Here is an 18,198-nt window from a genome sequence, read left to right on the forward strand (position 1 = left end):
AATAGGGACAGCAGAGGGTCAGTTGGCGCCAGCCGTCAGTCATGGCCTTGGAATCTGGGCAGGAAGGTGTTCTGAGCAGCAGGAGTGATCGCTGCTGTGTTCGAAGCCAGCCACAGCCCACGGTGGGTTTGCACTGTGCACTCTCAGATGAGCGCTGACCGCAGTGGTCAGCCTCAGACTCTGGCACCCCTCCTCACCCCCAAGTGTAAAGGCCTTGGACTTGGCCCGTGAATGGCACTGTTTGGGTGTTTCCCCCTCTGTGCCGCACTGCAGGGGAGCACGGGGTGGAGGGAGCTCTGTGGTTCTCTTCCCTGGAGCCCATGATAGAAATCAGACAATAACATCAACCCCACAGACCCAAGATCTAAAAAGCACTCGTCCCACGGTGCTGTGCGTTCTTGCAGAGGCTCATTGCTGTCAGGGAGGAGGGCCTCGTAGGAAGCGTGGCTAACATTTCTGCGGGATGAACAAACCTCTAAGCAGTGCCGACAGCTGGCTCCCGAGTCCATGTTTGCGTGTGGCTTCTGCCGTTTAGGCCTTTTGCTCGGTCCTCAGTCACTGGCCGCTGAGTCTCCCTGCCTTTCCTTAGATGAGGATGCGGATGTGTTTCCCTCCAACGCCGAGGAATCTCCCTTCAGCCGAGCACTCTCCAGGAGGCGCCCCATTGGCAGAACTTACACGCGGAAGAAGCTCCTCAGCTAGCCAGGGAGGCGCCGGGCGGACTCAGGACTACACACACACACGGAACCCGTCCAGATCCGTTGCCTGTCACGGGCAGAAGTGCTCTGAGCGTGGGTCTTCCGGACGCGCGGGGGACTCCACACTCGTACCATAAAGGAATCCTAGCGGTTTGTCCCGGAACAGTCGTGACCGCAGCCTGATGGGACTGAGAAAGCTCAGAAGATGCGGGGAAGTCAGCTAGGTCCCACGGGCTTGGAGCAATCTGGGACCTGGAACCAAGCCGTTCAGCATGGTCGGCTTTCCGATTCCTGCAAGGATGCCCTCAGTGTTAACGTCCCCTCCTGCATTCGCCCATCCCCGGCCCAGCTGTGCCTTGGGCAGTTGGGGAGCAGGAGACCAGACAAGGGCCTGAGTGAGATGGGACCACCATGCCCCGCGGTGAGAACAGAGAAGGAGCCCTGTGTGCGATGCTTCTCGGAGCTGCTGCAGAGGGATTTTCTGCATCCCCTGAGTAACAATAAAACCATCTCTGCTTACTCGGCGTTCGGTGCTTCTCTGTAATGCTCAGCCTGTGGTTAACTGACCACGGTCCAGCTCCAGGGCTCCCAGAGCAACCACATCTCCAGCTGTGCCCTGAGAGCCAGCCCGTCCCGGGCAGTCCTGGCCCAGTCACAGAGCACAGCACTTCCTTCCGGAGCACCCACGGAGCAGCAACCGGCCTGCTGTTGGGTCTGGGACAAGGGCCCAGCCGGCAGTGACAGCACTGAGGACTGCACCACGGCCTCCAAAAAAGGGACCAAACCTGGCTGTCTTGTAAATCAAACTCCAAGTGAAAACTGAGAGATTATTCTTGTTTACTATTAAACGGTTTTTTTAAAAAATGTGCTCGGTTTCCTAGTCCCCCCATGAACATAAGACCCCAACCCAGCTGTTGTTGGACGCCGTTCAACAAGCCTCCCTGAACCCCAAGACCGTGGGCACGGAGGCTCAGCCTGAAACCCCAGAGCAAGGCAAAGGGACCAGGTCCCGCAGCTGCGAGGCCGAGGGCGGGAAAAGTCTGTCCCGCTTCTGCGGGAGTCCAGTTCTTAGGGGCTGTGGCCCTGCTGACTGCCCCAAGTGTAAAGAGGAGGAGCTGGACTCGGGGTGAGGCGAGACCCTCCACAAAAGCAAACAGGACCGGGAAGCTTCCCCAGAGGCAGCGCCCACCGAAGGGCCTACAGGGGGTTTATGCGGACATCGATCATTCCTGGGCTGGCTCTTCTTGGCTCCCGCCGGGCCTTGGGCAAAGACCCCAAGTTCCAGGGCAGGCCCACCTCGCCCAGGGGTAGCACCCGCCCCACCAGGGGCTCGGCCACTTCCCGCGGCCTCAGCTCTTCTGGGGAGCCCTGCTCCTCGCCACACAGGCTCGATCGTTTCCACGTCACGGGCAGCGGAGCGTGGACCAAGTCCCGTGTCTCCTCCCGGGTGCGGGGCGCTGCCTCGCTGAGCGGGGACTGCCAGGGAAGCTCGGGCGCTGGCTGGGGTTCGTCTTCGTGTCCAGGGGCTTGTCTGTTCTCCAAGCAGAGGCTCCTCCTCTCCCCACCTGTCACGGAGAGGAATTGTCCTTGTCAGAGAGAGAGGCGGCCTGGCTTCCTGAGGTCCTGGCTTTCCAACACTCCAGGACAACAGGAGGGAACTTTGAAATGTTTGTGGGAAAAATGGAAGTCTCATCCATTCCCATGCCGGCCTGAATGCTCCCCATCTCGCTGATATCGGAAGCTGAGCAGGGTAGGGCCTGCTTGTACTTGCGCGGCAGAGATAAGTTTCAGCTGGGACGGGGGCGTTTGGCCCAGCAGTCAAGACCCTACTCGGGACGCCCAATCCCATAATGCAGTGCCTGGCTCCACCCCCAATATCAGCGTCCTACTGATGTGCACCCTGGGGGGCAAGCGACGGCTCAGATACCTGGGTCCCTGCTAACCACACAGGAGGCCTGGACTGAGTTCTGGCTGCCTTATTTTTAAACTCCATGAACTTTTTGAAGCCCCCTTGTAAGCCAAGAAATGCCCCATGAGATCTGAAGTGAGAGTGGTTGCTGGGCTCTCGCCCAGACCAAGAGTAAGCCCGACTCCAGGCACGCGGGCCGCACACGGCCAGCTGGGAGGACCTTACCCCTGCTCTGGCCCGCAGCGTTCCCGCCGCTGAGCTTCTGTTTGAGCTCCTGGTTGATCCACATGTGGCGGCCCAGCTCCTTCTCCAGAGCTTGAATCCGGGCCTCATACTGCCTCTTGCTGTCTGCTAACCCCTCGCCGAGGTGGTCTACGGTGGAAAGGCAGAGAGGAGCGGTGAGGGGGTGCGAGCAGCCCCCGCCCCGCCCCCCGCCAGGGCTCGGCTGGGCCTCGGCACCTCGGCTCTGCTGCAGCAGCAGCTGCACGTGCTGCTCGTGCTCCTTCTGCTGCAGGGTCAGCTGCCGGTCCATCTCCAGGCGCTGGCGCTCCAGGGCCACCTCCAGCCAGTACACCAGCCTCTGCTGCTCCTCCAGCTGCATCTCCAGCTCCGAGAAGGCGATCTGCTGCTGGTGCTGCTCCTCTCGGAGCGTCACCACCTGTCCCGAGACCCAGCCGGCTCAGCCCCCGTCCCCCTGGGAAGCCTTGGTGGGGACGCCAAATCTGGCCAACGTGCCCCCACGGCAGACGCCACCAAGAAATCCCCGGGGTATTTCCTGCTGAGCCAAGGTGTAGCCTCCGACACCAACGGTGCCTTAGGCAGCCAGCCCCAAGTGATCATAGCTGGGTCTCAGGGTGGCATTTACTGTCTCCTGCTGTGAATCCTGTCCTGCCCACAGCCTGCTGAGCTGCTAGGCAGGGCCTCAAGCTGCAGCATGTCCTCCAGGTCAGGATTCTCAACCTCGGGCATCCTGAGCAGGTGGTTCTTGGTTGTGGGGCCTGCCCTGCATGTTAAAGGATGTTTAGGGGACCAGCACTGTGGCGCAGTGGGTTAACGCCCTGGTCTGAAGCGCTGGCATCCCACATGGGTGCCGGTTCGAGACCTGGCTGCTCCTTTCCGATCCAGCGCTCTGCTGTGGCCTGGGAAAGCAGTAGAAGATGGCCCAACTCCTTGGGCCTCTGCACCCGCATGCAGGAAGAAGCTTTGGCCATTGTGGCCAACTGGGGAGTGAACCAGCGGATGGAACACTTCTCTCTTTCTCTGCCTTTCCTTCTCTCTCTGTATAACTCTTTCAAATAAATAAATAAATCTTAAATAAATAAATAAAGGATGTTTAGGATCCCTGGCCTCCATCCCTACCACTGTGACAACCACGAGTGTCACCAGATATGGCCCCGGGCTCTGGGAACCACTGGACAAGGCCACCCTGAAGCGGACCAGACAGGAAGACGGGGTGGAGGAGGTTGGGTCTTAACTTCACTAGGGGAAACCGGCTTTGAAGACTGGAGCCAGGCAGCCCTGGAGGCGGGCATTAGTCCTCAAGAGTGGCAGGAGGAGGAGGTGAGGGGCTCCAGACCCACCTTGTCAAAATACTTGCAGAGCAAGGCTCTGGTCTCTGAGGACGAGAGGTAGCTGAGCTTGGCCATGAGGTTCATCTCGCACTGGGACAGCAGCGAGGCCGAGGCCCGCAGCACCCGCTGGCGGCACGTGATGGCCTCGTTCTTGTACTCGATGGCAGCGTCCAGGGCCTCGATGGCCTCATCCAACTGGAACAGCGTCCGCTCCTCCTGTGGGGACAGGGACACGCGTGTGGGTGGGTGTGTGAATGGGTGTACTAGGCAGACACAACTGAGCCTCAGGGGTCCTGCCCTGAGCACATCAGGAGAAAAGCTCCCCCCTCCCCGCTCATCACAGCAGCAGGGACACGTCAGTCACAACTCGGCCCTGGGGGAGGGTGGGGCCCCGCTAAGACGCCCTTTTCTCAAGCCCATGTCCAGGGTGTGAGCTGCACTCAGGAAGTTGGATCCCCGGCACTGCACGGAGGGCGGTGTTGGGACACCGCAGGTCTGCTCTCCGCTCAGGCGAGGCCGTGCAGGCTGGCCGTCGGGGGCGCACCTCGGGCGAGAGCAGGCTGCCCTGCCGCAGCTTGCCGTCGATCTCCAGGCGCTGCTTCAGCAGCGAGTCCTTCTCCTGGCGCAGGCTGTCGATCTCGCCGCGGATCTGCTGCTGGCTCTGGGCGCTGCCCTGCCGCAGCTGCCCGCTCTTCTCGGACAGCTCCCTCTCCAGGTGCTCCAGCCGGCTGGATACCCGCATGATGTCCTCGTTCAGGGCCTGTGGGCGGCACGGCCAGCGATCAGGGCCGGAGCAGATCCCGTCCTCACGGGCTGGCGGTCCCTGGATGCTAAGGACCACCCGGGGCCTGCCCTCAGCAAACCTACAGCCCCGACAGCCAGGCAGGCCCAACTCTTAGTTCCCAGAAGCTTGGGGAGGCAGGGGGCCCAGAGGAAAGACACAGAGGGCTCAGACCCCCGAGGAAGGGGTGTACCGGGGCTCACCTGGCTGGACCGCAGGCGCTTGCTCTCCAGCCCCGTCTTCTCCTGCATCAGGGCCTCCTTCTTGGCCAGGATGGCCTCCCGCTTGCGGAGCTCCTCCCCCAGCTCCTCCAGCGCCCGCCGCTGCTGCAACACCTTCTCCATCTCCTGGTCCAGCCACTTCTTCTGCTCCTCGATCTTCTAAGCAGGCGGGGAGGGCACTCAGTTCCCCGGGGCGGTGGGGCTGCCTCCCGGGGCCCACCGGGGAGGCGCGGCCCCACCTGCTGCTGCTCCAGGCTGACCACGGAGCCGTTGCTGCCGCTGCGCCGCTTCCTGTGGAAGGCCGCGATCTCCTCCGTCTTGATCTTGAGGATCTTCTGCTGCTGCTCGTGTTTCAGCTCCAGCTCCTGGGGGAGGAAGCTCGGTGGACGGGGCCACTTGCGGTGCCGGAGCCTTCCCAGGGCCTGCCAGTGACGCCCAGAGGCCCACGGGAGCGCCGGCCGGCCCTGGGGCGCGTCTTCCCGGTACCACCTGCCACTCTGTCTGGGCCCAGCAGGCAGACACAGCACAGGTTACCCAGTCCCTCCACGGTGCCAGCACCTGCTCCCCATCACCCCGCTGAAGTCTCCCCCTGGCCTCACGTCTCTGTCGCTCCCCAGCGTCTCAGCAAAGACCACAGAGAGGTGAGGGGACTGAGTGGCGCCCTGCCCGGGCTTCGCGGCCGTGGCCCTGACCTTGACGCGGTGCTGCCGCTTGCTCATCTCGCTCTCCAGGCGCCGCTTCTGCTCCGTCTCCTCGCGCAGCCGCCTCTGCAGCTGCCCCTGCTGCTGCCGCATGAGCTGCACGTTCCGCTCCAGCTCCTGCAGCCGCTTCTCGCTCTGGGCCGACAGCGACACCAGCCGCTCCGTCGCCTGCTTCTTCTCCTTCAGCACCTGGGCCACACACAGATAGCGCAAGCCTGGCACAGCGCCTGGCACTCAGCGGTGGGCAGGACGGAAGGATGGATGGACGGACAGACAGGGCGACAGACGGAAGCGCAAGGCCAGTGCGTGCCGAACAAACAGTAGCGATGACAGAAGGCTAGTAACGGTTCTACCAAGACTTTCACTAAACACCAAGCACCGTGCAAAGTCCTCTTCTGTGTACTAAGTGATCCTGAACAACCCAATCAAAAAGAATGATGAGGGGCCGGCGCTGTGGCACAGGGGTTAATGCCCTGGCCTAAAGCGCCAGCAGCCCATGGGCACTAGTTCGAGTCCCGGCTGCTCCTCTTCTGATCCAGCTCTCTGCTATGGCCTGGGGAAGCAGTAGAAGATGGCACAAGTCCTTGGGTCCCTGCACCCACGTGGGAGACCTGGAAGAAGCTCTTGGCTTTGGATCAGCGTAACTCCAGCCGTTTCGGCCAATTGGGGAGTGAACTAGCAGCTGGAAGACCTCTCTCTCTCTCTCTCTCTCTCTCTGCCTCTCCTTTTCTCTCTGTGTAATTCTGACTTTCAAATAAATAAGTAAATCTTAAAAAAAAAATGATGAGTATTAGCTCTCATTTATAGAGCAAGGAACAGAGAGGTTAGGAGACCTGACCAAGGACACATAGCCAGGCTGCGGCATTGTGGGACCCAAACCCAAGCAGCTGGGTTGCAGAGCCACGCTCCCAAGCATCTGAACCATACCAGCTCTGGCACCTGAACTGAGGAATGAATGACAGACGGACAACTGCAGGGATGAGTGGAAGGGTGGACACGCGGATAGGTGGGCGGGATCACGGGTCAGTCAAAAACAGGATGGACGTATTAGGGGCTGAACGCCTTTGTGGGAGCCCCACCCCCTGTACACCTCAGAACGTGGCTGAATTTGGAGACAGAGAATGGCAGGTGAGGAAGCTGGGTGCCCGGTGACCTTGTGAGCAGAAGGGGACAGCACGGACGCCAGGGCACAGACAGTTGCCAGGAAAAGACACAGTGGAGAAGCAGCCACCCGCGAGCCAGACAGAGGTCTCAGGGGAATCCAGACCCGCCACCCTCTTGACCTTGGACTCCAGCCTCCACAGCTGGGGGCCGCCTGCACTTGATGATGGCAGCCCTGGCAGAGCCCACAAGTCCATGGGCAGGCCGCGCACGGACACACGGACAGACAGACGGACACGTCCACTGACAAAGGTGGAATGGATAGGTGGTTAGATGGACACATGATTGATAGGTAGGCAGATGGGGGATGGGTGGAGGAGGGACAGGTGGGCAGAGCAGGGCAGGGCTGCTCGGCTGCCCCTCCCCAGGCAGCACCAGGCAGGCAGGACTGGCCCCTCTGCCTCTGTGTCGGAAGCTGAGCCAACGCCAGGTCCTACACAAAGCTCACTGATAACAGCCTTGCTCCAAGATGCCAAGAGGGAGCCGGCGCCACCAGCCAGGGAGCCACAGTGGGCTTGGGCCCCACAGCGCCTGTGCCCTGGCTCCAGGGACTGCAGCCTGGAGGCCAGAGCCAGCACACCCCTCCCCTCCCCCCACCGCCCCACGCCATCCCCAGCCCCGACACTGACCTGCACCTGGCTCTGGGCGGCGGCCACCCGCTTGCGGAACTCCTGCAGCCGGGACCGCTCGCTGGCGTCCTGGGGCTCCTTGCCCTCAAGCTCCCGCAGCTGCCTCTGGCCTTCGCTCAGCTCAGCCCGCACGCGCTCTGCCTCCTGCTCCAGTTCCCGGATGCGCTGGCTGTGCTGGCGGTTCAGGGCCTGGGCTGCTTTCCCTGAAAGCCAGCGGGGAGCGCATCAAACAGGCAGCTCCCCCACCCCCAGCCGCGTCAGCCATGGAGGCCTGCGTGTTCCCTGAGCGGTGCTACTGCTGCACCACGACTGACTCAGCCTGTTCCTCCGGTCCACTCATTCTTTATTTGTTCATTTGAAAGACAGACAGCGGTGGGCTCGGGGGGTGGTCTCCCATCCAGTGGACCACTCCCAAAATGCCTGCAATGGCTGGGTAGGACTGGGCCAGACTGCGAGCTGGGAACTGGATCCAGCTCTCCGACATGGGGGGCAGGGGCCCACCACTGTGCTTCAGGGAGCTGGGGTCAGGAGCTAGAGGCGGGAGTGGGATTTGGGACGATGAACCGGCAGGCCAAGCTCACTTTCTGAATGAACCTCATCCACAGCAGTGACCCAAGCAAATTACAAAATTAACCAGCTTTTTAACTCGCACATCATCAAGCCTCTAGAAGCAAACTCACGTGTAGGAAACAAGGGAACAGAGGGCTAAGTTAAATGGCACCACAAGGAGGCAGGAGACAGACCCAAAACAACTAGAGTCGGCCACCGGGTCAACACATGGGGATTTCCAGAGGGCGGAGGGAGCCACTGGCCGCCACCTAAAACTGGCCCGCTCCTCCATTCCTGTCACCTGCCGGCAGCAGGTGCGGTATGGTCTGGGGACACGTGGTACCCTGTCACACTGTGTAACCCAGAGATTCTGTGCACAGCGTGCATGGGTCGTGCCAAGCGCTCCCTGGCAGGAGCTGAGAGTTCTCCTAAGCACTTCAGCGGAACTGATCCACATCGCCTTCCCAACAACCTGCGACGCTCGCCCCACTTCAGAGATGAGAAAACGAAGGCTTGGAGGCCTTTCGCTGCTTGCTCAAAGGAAGGTGAGGCTCAAACCTTGGTCTCCTGGCCCCTGCTCCTCAGCCCTCCACCCTCGAGCCGGCTCCAGAACGGGGCAGGTGGGAAGCCACCCCCAGGAGGCAGGCCTGACCCGGTGCCTGCCACTCACCTGTGCGCACCAGCTCGCCAATGAGCTCCTCCTTCCTGCGGATGTTGATGGCCAGCTCGCGGATCTTCTGCTGGGCCTGGGCCAGCCGCCACTCAGAGGCCATGGCAGCGGGGGCCTGGCAGGTCTGCGCCTTGCTCCCACCAGCCACTGGAACAGGCAGTCAAGGTCAAGCTCACCACCCCAACTGAGAATGGGGGAGGGGGAGGAATGGGAAGGAGCAGCACTCCCAGGGACAGTGTGCACGGGCCCAGGGTGGCTGTCCCGGGACCACGGAGGGACCCAGCTTACCTCTGGACCCAGGGACGGCTGTATCCAGCTCTTCAAGGTGGGGCTCCAGGCCCTTCCTGTCCGATGGACTCCCTGGGCGGGCCCCCACCTTCTGACTCCAGTTGCTGATCCCATTTCTGGAAGGCAGAAGCAGGCATCTGTACCCTGTAGCTCAGTCACCTCCCAGGCCAGGCGAGAGGAAGAGAGGCCACCAGACTTTCTGTCCCCCAGGCTCAACGTCACCCCAGGTGTCTGGCAGAGCAGGGCGGCTGGTGGGGGACACTGAGAGCTGGGGTGCAGGCTGAGACCTAGGAGGCCTGGGCTCACCCCACATCACATCCACCCAGGGATACCCCGTGGCTCACAGCCCATAGCCACTGGCCTGCTCTCCCCACAAGGGGCTGGCAAGGGTGATGCAGGTGAGGGCGCCTCGAGACCCAAGGGGTCGCCCCGCTGCTGTCGTGAGAAGTGCTGGTCCTTGTCTGGTGTGCAGCGGGTCCCACTCACCTGCGCAGGTGCAAGGCCCGCCTGGGTGGCTCCTCCTCCTCCTCTTCCTCCTTGGATGCAGCTGAAGAGCCACTTCCTGGCTTCTCCCCCTCTGCCCGCAGCTCTGCTCCAGCCTCCTTGCCATCCGTCACCTGCAGGGGGCGCATCACCGTCCATGAGCCATCTCCCATCTCCCACACCTCTGCTCTGCACCCAGCCCTCTTCACGTCCCTGCCTCCTCAAGCCCTCTGTTCCTCCAAGGCCAAGCTGACCTCCACCCAGTCCACATCCTTTTGGGCCTCAGGGCTGAGATAACCCACAGCTTTCAGGCCTGAAAGTGGCAGAACTGGGAGCAGACCACGGCTCAGGGAGACAGGTGAGGGCTCACGGGAAAGTGAACCTGCAAAGCAGGTGGCCTTCCAGTGGTGAGTTCCCCATATCTGGGGGTATGCAAGATTCCCATCTCTTGTCAGAAGCCAATCCTCACTCCAAGTAACGCCCAGCTACCCCAGGGACGCCCAGCGGCACCAGCCCCTTATGAGAGGCCCCCCCAACCCCCCAACTCTGGACCCTTCCTCTACAATTGGGCATCCCACATCTCACAGGCGCTCCCACGAGAGCACAGCACACACCCAGCCTCGCTGCCGTCTCCTCACCTCTCCCCACTGCTCGGGGCCAACTTCATCTCCAGGAAGGCAGGCGGGGGGCACCATGCCCAGCACATGGCTGTGGGCACCCCCCAGGGGGGCTGTGTGAGGTCGTGGCACAAAGGAACCAGGAGGCAGGCCCTGCAGGAGCCCCGGGGCTCCCCAGCCAGGCCGAACCATCTCCAGCCGCAGCCGCAACTCCACCATCTCCTCCTGCTGTTCACGCAGCCGGTCGCTCTGCGAGACACGGGCCACACGCCGAGCACAGTGAGGCAGCCAGGAGCAGGGGTGCTCCCAACAGGTGGAAGGGCAGAATGCTTAAGGACAGGTCTGAGACCAGCAACTCTCTCGGGGTGGGGGGCAAAGCTGAAGAGGGTCGCGCCCCGACCACCTCCCGCCCAGCACCTCAGCCACAAACACACAAACACTGCCCAGCGCAACCCCAAGCTCTCGCCCACCCTGCCGGGTCCCCATACTCCTACCGTGCCAGGCCGCCACTTCCAGCCTCTGCCACCAGAGGGCGCATGGCTCGGGGCTGACCGAGCCATGCCCGCTGCGCGCCCAGTCTCTACAGGGCCTTCCTGGTACCCTGCCCCGGCTGTCTCCCTCTCCTCCTCGGACAGTCACCGCAGGCACCCGCTCCCCTCCTCCATGAAACCTTCCCTGCACCGTGTAAGGAGCTCCCCACCTGCAGTTTGTACTGCTCCATGGCGTCCTCCAGCGCCGCCAGGAAATCTCGGTTCTCCTCCTCCAGCCGCGCCACCTGGCTCTGCAGGGTCAGCAGCTGCTGCGTCCCCTCGTCCTCCTTGTGGGACAGAGAGGGGCTTCAGGCTGGGCGGGGAGCTGGGGCACCCCGGCCCCTTCTCTGCCGCCGGCTGGCCTGGCCCTGCTTTCCCCTCTGCTCCAAGCAGAGCCTGCACTGGGGGATGGGAAGGGCTCTCCCAACCCTCCCCCCAACCCCGGCCTGGGGACCCCTACACCGTCTCTCATTCCTTGGCCTTTGGCCCTCCATGCACGTATAGGTATTAAGGTTAGCGGTTTGCTACATATGAAGCCCTGGGACTTGGTGAAGTTAAGGAAGTGACCGCGGGCACCCGCGCGAGCGACTCGGACTCCCGGCCGCCCCCCTGGCAAATGGAGCAGAGGCCCAGCCTGCTGCCCAAAGACCCTTCTCCTTCCCCCTGCCTGCCGGGCCCGGGGCCACACCTTCCGCCCGCCGTCGTCGGCGGTGGCGCTCTCGATGCCGCTGTCGGGCCCCGAGGCGGAGCTCAGCGCGCTGCGCTCGCCCTCCACGGCGCACAGCCAGTCGCGCACCTTGCGGGCGGCGGCGCCGGGCAGCCCGGGCTCGGCCTGCAGCTCGCGCAGGAGGCTGTAGGCCGCGTGGGTGCGGGCCCGGTAGCGCGCGCACTCGGCACCGAGTCGGGCGGCGGCCGCCGAGGAGGCGGCGGTGGCGGCGGCGGCGGTGGCGACGGGGCCTGGGGCGCGCCGGCCGCGGTGGATGATGCGCGTCTCCGACCGGTGCCGCGGGGGCGCCCGCGCCCCAGCCGCCGCCTCCTCGGGCTGCCGCTCGGCCTCGGGCCGCCAGTTGACCGTGGCGCGGTTGCAGATGTTCTGGGCGCGGCTGGCGTAGTTGAGGGTGTTGAGGGTCTCGTCGAAGTCCGACGAGGAGGGGCTGACGCAGGCGATCATCACCGTCTTGGCGTTGCCGCCGAGCGAGTCTTTGAGGATGCTGGGGACGCGGGGGCCAGGGCGTCAGGGGCCCCGCGCGCCAGGCCTGGACCGGCTCCCGGGCGTGGCCGCCTGGGGGCCGCAGACGTTCCGCGCCTGGAAGGCAGAGGGGGACACCCCACACACCCCGCGAGCGCGGGCACCCGCACCTGGGCCCTGCTCACCGGGTGATCTTGGAGTCGCGGTAGGGGATGTGGCTGCCGCGGCGCTGGGGGTCGCCCAGGGCGCTGATGACGTTGCTCAGCGCCAGGAGGCTGCTGTTGATCTGGATGCTCTCCTTGAGCCGCTCGCCGGTGCTGCCCGTCTTCAGCACCCTCTCCGAGCCCGCCAGGTCCACGAAATGGAACTTGGACACCAGCAGCTGGCCCGGAGCAGGGCGCGGCAGGCGGCTGGGGGCGCGGCCCCGCTGCTCCAGCGTCACGGTGAAGACCGTGTGTGAGCGGCTGGACAGGCGGTTGAGGTGCGTGGCCCCCGTGTGCCGCGCCGCGTTGCCCATCTCCAGCAGGCTCAGCACCTCGTCCAGGCCCTCCACGTCCACCTCCTTCACCCCGCACAGCACTGTGGGCACGGAAGACCGTGAGCGAGCTGTGCGCAGTGCCCGGACCGGCCAGCAGGTGCACAGGCGGGGCTGGGCAGGCAGGAGGAGCCCCGCACTTGCTCCTCCTGACCCAGGTGCCCCCGCCGGGGGGGGGGGGGGGGCTGCCCATCCCCGTTAGGGCTTCCGGGTTTTCTGCTCCCTCCCTCGCCCAGCTCAGTGCTGCTCACCCTGGGTGCAGACTCAATGCAGAGAAAGTCAAGCAAAACCACGCAGGGCCGGAGCTTCCCCGGAGGAGGTGCTCTGCCCTGACAGGTACACACCCCTGAAACCCAGCTCCCCGGGGAATCCTTTGATACAAGACACCAGCAGGCCCTAGTCTGCCTCCCTTAGCCAATCAGCATCCTACGAAAACTAACTCGCTGAACCAAGGGACAGGGTCCTGGATCCCCAGACTCAAGAGCCCCTGATCCTGGCGCTGTGGCATAGCAGGTAGAGCTGCCACCTGCAGTGCCGGCATCCCATATGGGCGCTGCTTTATGTCCCGGCTGCTCCACTTCTGATCCAGCTCCCTGCTGATGGCCTGAGATAGTGATAGAAGATGGCCCAAGTCCTTGGGCCCCTGCACCCGCGTGGGAGACCTGGAAAAAGCTCCTGGCTCCTGGCTTTGTGATAAATCCCTGCTTTCTTCTTCCACCCCACGGGCAGTGATCGGCTTGCTGCCCACCAGTGAGCGGCGTGCATTCTGAGGGAACGGACGATACCCGCTCTGAGCTAGAAGCCTTCCCTAGCCCCGCTCGCAGTCAGCTCCTCACCAACATTGCCACGATCGTCTTCCCGCAGCTGGATGTCACGGCTGGCAGTGCCCACCTCCAGCAGGTCTCGGAACTCCTCCTTGTACACCTCCAGGTAGGAGACGTGCACCAGGCAGTCCAGTAGGTCGTTCTCGTCTATCAGCTTGAAGGCCTCGGCCATGGCCCTCGGGATGATGCCCTGCTCGTCCTCGTGGAGGGAGGCTGCGGAGACACCACGGGGCCTCCTGCCGCGGTGCCTTCAGCTGGACAGGGCACAAGGCCCCTAGGACCCTGGCAGCAGCTGGGGCCCGGGGCTCCGGCATAGAGAAGCCAGCGAGTGGCAGCGGCCCACCTAGGAGGGGCAGGCTGAGCCCAGCCATGCTCTGACGTGGTCAGGCAGACTCACAGAATTTAAGAGCTAGCAGCTGGGGCTGGCACTGTGGTGTGGTGGGTAAAACCACCGCCTGCAGTGCCGGCATCCTATGTGGGCACCAGGTTCTAGTCCCGGCTGCTCCTCTTCCAGTCCAGCTCTCTGCTGTGGCCCGGGAAGGCAGTGGAGGATGGCCCAAGTCCTTGGACCTCTTCACCCCATGGGAGACCAGGAGAAGCACCTGACTCCTGGCTTCAGATAGACACAGTGCCAGCCGTGGCGGCCATTTGGAGGGTGAACCAGTGGAAGGAAGACCTTTCTCTCTGTCTCTCTCTCTCTCACTGTCTGTAACTCTACCTGTCATATAAATAAATAAATAAATAATCTTAAAAAAAAAAAAAAGAAAGAAACTGGAATCCAGGGAGGGTGAGGAGGGTGAGTGATTTCTGAAAGGCAGTTATAAGGTAAGCTTTACTTCGTGCACCTGTTTTTCTGCACTGGATGCTTTTGAAACTGCTATGATGTGGATGTGGATGTGTATGTCTCCCCCAGTCCCTGTACTGAAATCAACACTCCCCATGGTGAGGGGAGGTGGGGCCTGGGAGTGGAGGCATGAAAGACATGGGAAGACACCCCAGGGCCATGCCTTGCTTCCAGCACATGGGCTCAGAGCGGGGAGGAGCTGCCTGGGAGCAATCAGCCCCTGGAATCTGCTGTTGCTGACTCCAGGGTAAGCTTCTTCTGTGTATAAACCGCCCAGTCTGGGGCATTCTGCTACGGCAGCCCAACGGGCCAACGCAGGAGCTGCTGTGGCTTGACTATGTCAGAGGCTTGGTTTCCAGGGTGGCTGTGTTGGCCCCTTTAAGAGGTGAGGCCCAGGGGGAGGTCACTGGGTCACTGAGCATCATCACCCTCAGAGGGGACTAAGGTAGCTCTTCAGGGGCTCCAGTTAGCGCCCCCGCCTGGCCCCTGAATCTCTCTGGCTTCCTGCCTCATCATGTCCCCTGTCCCTCGGACACTGGCACCTGCCACGCTGCAGCCCAGCCAGATGGCCCTCACCAGAGGCTGAACAGGGGGGGCCACCTGTTCTGAAGACTTTCAGCCTCCAAAGCTGCAAGCTGCAATAAAGCTTTTTTTCTCCATAAAACACCCAGGCGCCAATATTTTTTTTTAATAGCAATGTCCACCCTCCTAGGTGGACAGCAGCCTAGGAGCAGGCAATTCATGTTACTTAAGAGGGGGCTGTTCCTTCCACTGATCCAAAGCATTCTTGTGGCAGCCATGACAACAGCTCGTCCAGGACAAACCGTGCCCATTCCCAGCTGCTCCCCCGAGGTCCCCAGGACCAGGTAGCATGGCCCCATCTCCATGGAGTGTAGAAGCTCTCCAATGAATGACCCATCTTCCCTACCTGCCCCGCCCCCTGACATGGCTGCAGCTTCCCAGTGGGGAAACCTGCTCCCCTCCTCCAGGGTCCCCACCTTCAACAGGAGCAGAAATCCCGGAAGACACTGAGATCCCTCAAAGGGGCCCGCGGTCACGATCAAGGTCACTCACCCACACTGGCCTCCCCCATGGTGTAGGTCTTCCCGGAGCCCGTCTGGCCATAGGCGAAGACGGTGGCGTTGAAGCCCTCAAAGAAAGCTTCGAGAAGGGGCTGCACGCAGGCCTGGTACACAGCCTCCTGCCCGGTGTCCTCGGCCAGCACCACGTGGAAGCCAAAGTGGCGGTCGCGCCCCAGGGTGACGCGGCCGAGAGCCGGCTCCACCTGCAGGCAACTCTGATGCCCATGCAGCAGCTCCTTGGGCAGCAGCGGGCGCACGCGCAGGGCCACCCTCACCGGGGCCTCCTCCACCGCCGGCAGCCTCGGAGCCTCCAGCCCCATGTGGAGGGAAGACTGGTCCAAGCCCTGTGGGGAGAAGCTTTGAGAGGCCCTTGCCATCAGCACCTGCACTCCAGGGGCCAGACACAACCCTGCAGGTGACCAGAGGCCAGATCCTGCCCTGAGGCCCGGGGGCCGAGGAGCCCGATACAGCCTTACACAGTCACAAGTCACAGCTGCCATCCTGGCCAGAGGCGGCCCGACTGCTCCACCTGACAGCAGAGGCCTCCGTGTGCATTTCCACACATCACCGCCCCAAGACCACAGCCTCTGCCTTTATCACGTCACCGCTGCAACCCGCTCCCCCTTTCTTCAAAACTATCAACAGATTCGCCAAGCCCCAGCTCCCACCACCGAATCCTGCCCATGTCCCTCTCCTCAACAGCTCTCACATCCACCTGCTGCTCCCCACCCTGCGGCCAAGGCCCTGGTCCTGGCTGTGACAGTCTTGGTGGCATGAGTTTGCCTGGCCTTCCCTGCGGGCCTTGGTCTCCCCTTGTGCTCCAACCAGGCAGCCAGGGGGCATTTTTTTTTTTTAAACAGGCAGCCACAGGGGCTTAGCGGGTAAAACTGCCTCCTGCAATACCAGCATCCTATATGGGCGCCAGTTCAAGTCCCGGTTGCTCTACTTCCGACCCAGCTCTCTGTTATGGCCTGGGAAAGCAGTAGAAGATGGCCCAAGTCCTGGCCGCTCCACTTCCAATCCAGCTCCCTGCTATTGCACCTGGAAAGGCAGTGGGTGAGGGCTCAAGTGCTTGGGTCCCTGCCACCCATGTGGGAGACCTGGGTGAGATCTAGGCTTATCCAGCCCCAGCTATTTTATCCATCCGAGGAGTTTAGCACCCAATGGATCTCTCTCTCTGCCTCATCCTCTATGTCACTCTGCCTTTCAAATAGGTAAATACATCTAAACATAGAAATAAAAAAAGATAAGCCTTAAAATAAACTGTCTACCTTAACCACCCACCTCCTGGGCCCCAGACTTTGCTTCGAGCTCTCTCTCTCTCTCTCTGCAACGTTGGTGTCCCCCAGCCTCCTCAGCCTACCGGGGCAGGGGTGCCCCCCTTTCTCCAGGGGCCAGGGAAACACTGCTGCTCGGCGCCCCACGGCAATACACACGGCCCCCTCCACTGACCACTCGGGTGCTCATGTCCGCCCGCCTCCCAGGCTCCCCTGCCGGCTGGGTCCCCAGCGCCCAGCACAGGGTCCGACGCTGCCCAGAACACAGTAAGGAACAATCCCCATCCAAGGAACTCGCTCCGCCCTGCTCCTCGGCCCGCTCGCCTCAGTCGGGGACCCCGCCCGCAGCACCGCTCACTTCCTGTGGAACCACTGGGCACCGCAGCCCTAGGTCCGTTCACTCACTCAGTGCACGGCTTTGCACAGCAATGTCGGGGCAGGGGTGCAGCCCGGCCCGGGGAGCCTCCTCCGCACCCCTGCTCGCTGAGCAACTCCACGGCGCGACCGCGCGATCCCGGCGGGCACGGGACAAGAGCGCCCGAAAAGTTTTTAGAAGCGACTACAAACAAGGACCGTCCCCCTGCAGCCTCGGCGCTCGCTCCTCCTGGCCAGGCCCGGGATGCCGGCCTCCGTCCCCAGATTTAGGGCTGGGGGGCGCTGGCCTGCCCAAGGAGTGGCCACCAGGAAGCCGGGGGTGGGGGGTCAAGGCTGGGGAGCCACTAGCGCCGGGTCTAGACTCTTCCCCGCCCGGGCCTGCGCAGGGGGCAGCGAGCGCGCGCTTCCCCCACCCGTCCGGGTCCTCGCCCTCCGCCCCCTCTCGGCCCCAGACCCACCAGCCTGGGCGCGAGCACAGCCCGAGGTCTTGCAGTCAAGGCTCCCAGCCCCGGCGCGGCGCGCTCCGATGCCGTCATCGGGACCCCCGCCCCCCAAAACAGCCCTTCCCCGCCCGCAACTCCGCCCGCGCGCGCGCTCGGGGGCGCAGGCGCTGGCCGAAGGCGCCGCGGAGTCGGCCCGCAGCCGGGGCGGGGCGGGGGCGGGGTCTGGGGCTGGGGGGCCGGGCCTGCACAGGGAATCCCCCGCAGGGCTTCCCCTCGGTCGGGTTTGGACCCCAGGCGATCGTGTCCGCAACTCGGATCCTCTCTGTTTCCTCCTCAGGCCCAGGGCGTCCCTCCTTGCCAAAAACCAAGGCATTAAAATAAATACTTCCACGGTCCCAAGTCTCTCGCTTTCCCGCTTTTTAACATTTCTGAAATTGAGCTCCATCTTAGAGGCGTTGTCGAAAGAAACTTGGCACCAGCAACGGGAGAGGTGGCCCCGTGTGTGATGTGCACGCCCCACACTAAGGAGATGGTGCCTTCTCGGTGATTTCTGACAGATTGTTTGCATCAGCTCCACACCCGATTAAACTGCATTTTAATTAAAATTTGGAAACATATTTGTCATTTCAAATGTCATTAGAAAAACCTGGGCCTGGCACTGTGGCATAGTGGGCTAAGCCTCCGCCTGCAGTGCCAGCATCCCATATGGGCACCGGTTCTAGTCCCAGCTGCTACACTTCCAATCCAGCTTTCTGCTATGGCCTGGGAAAGCAGTAGAAGATGGCCCAAATCTTTGGGCCCCTGCACCCATATGGGAGACC

At 62.6% G+C, this 18,198-nt stretch overlaps 2 protein-coding genes across 5 annotated transcripts in view; one reads left to right on the forward strand and one right to left on the reverse strand.

Moving 5' to 3' along the window:
- Window positions 1–1,795, forward strand: part of TICRR (TOPBP1 interacting checkpoint and replication regulator) — a 46,346-nt gene extending 44,551 nt beyond the window's left edge. Inside the window, exon 22 of one of the 2 annotated variants that reach the window (XM_070054526.1) lies at window positions 405–1,795. In XM_070054526.1, coding sequence (XP_069910627.1) covers window positions 405–451 — 47 coding nt within the window. In that variant the 3' untranslated portion in view covers window positions 452–1,795. The remainder of the gene's footprint in view (window positions 1–404) is intronic. The other variant, XM_070054525.1, reaches the window with a different exon arrangement.
- KIF7 (kinesin family member 7) lies at window positions 1,519–17,543 on the reverse strand. Of its 3 annotated transcripts, none has more exons than XM_070054527.1 (19): window positions 17,393–17,543; window positions 15,275–15,626; window positions 13,369–13,569; window positions 12,183–12,576; window positions 11,497–12,019; window positions 10,979–11,095; window positions 10,300–10,527; window positions 9,665–9,795; window positions 9,179–9,294; window positions 8,891–9,037; window positions 7,672–7,874; window positions 5,873–6,070; window positions 5,420–5,545; window positions 5,163–5,339; window positions 4,723–4,938; window positions 4,188–4,394; window positions 3,067–3,265; window positions 2,833–2,979; window positions 1,519–2,263 (listed from the first exon to the last, which is right to left on the reverse strand). In XM_070054527.1, the coding sequence occupies exons 1-19, from the start codon at window positions 17,468–17,470 to the stop codon at window positions 1,896–1,898; spliced, it is 4,128 nt and encodes a 1,375-aa protein (XP_069910628.1). In that variant the 5' UTR covers window positions 17,471–17,543; the 3' UTR covers window positions 1,519–1,895. The 3 variants fall into 3 exon arrangements, with proteins under 3 accessions (XP_069910628.1, XP_069910629.1, XP_069910630.1); XM_070054528.1 differs by having other exon boundaries at window positions 15,275–15,639; window positions 17,393–17,541; XM_070054529.1 differs by lacking the exon at window positions 17,393–17,543 and adding an exon at window positions 16,965–17,285.
- Window positions 17,544–18,198: the final 655 nt, after the last annotated feature.

The sequence above is a fragment of the Oryctolagus cuniculus genome, chromosome 12 (assembly GCF_964237555.1).
Source record: "Oryctolagus cuniculus chromosome 12, mOryCun1.1, whole genome shotgun sequence".
NCBI classification, from domain to species: Eukaryota; Metazoa; Chordata; class Mammalia; order Lagomorpha; family Leporidae; genus Oryctolagus; species Oryctolagus cuniculus.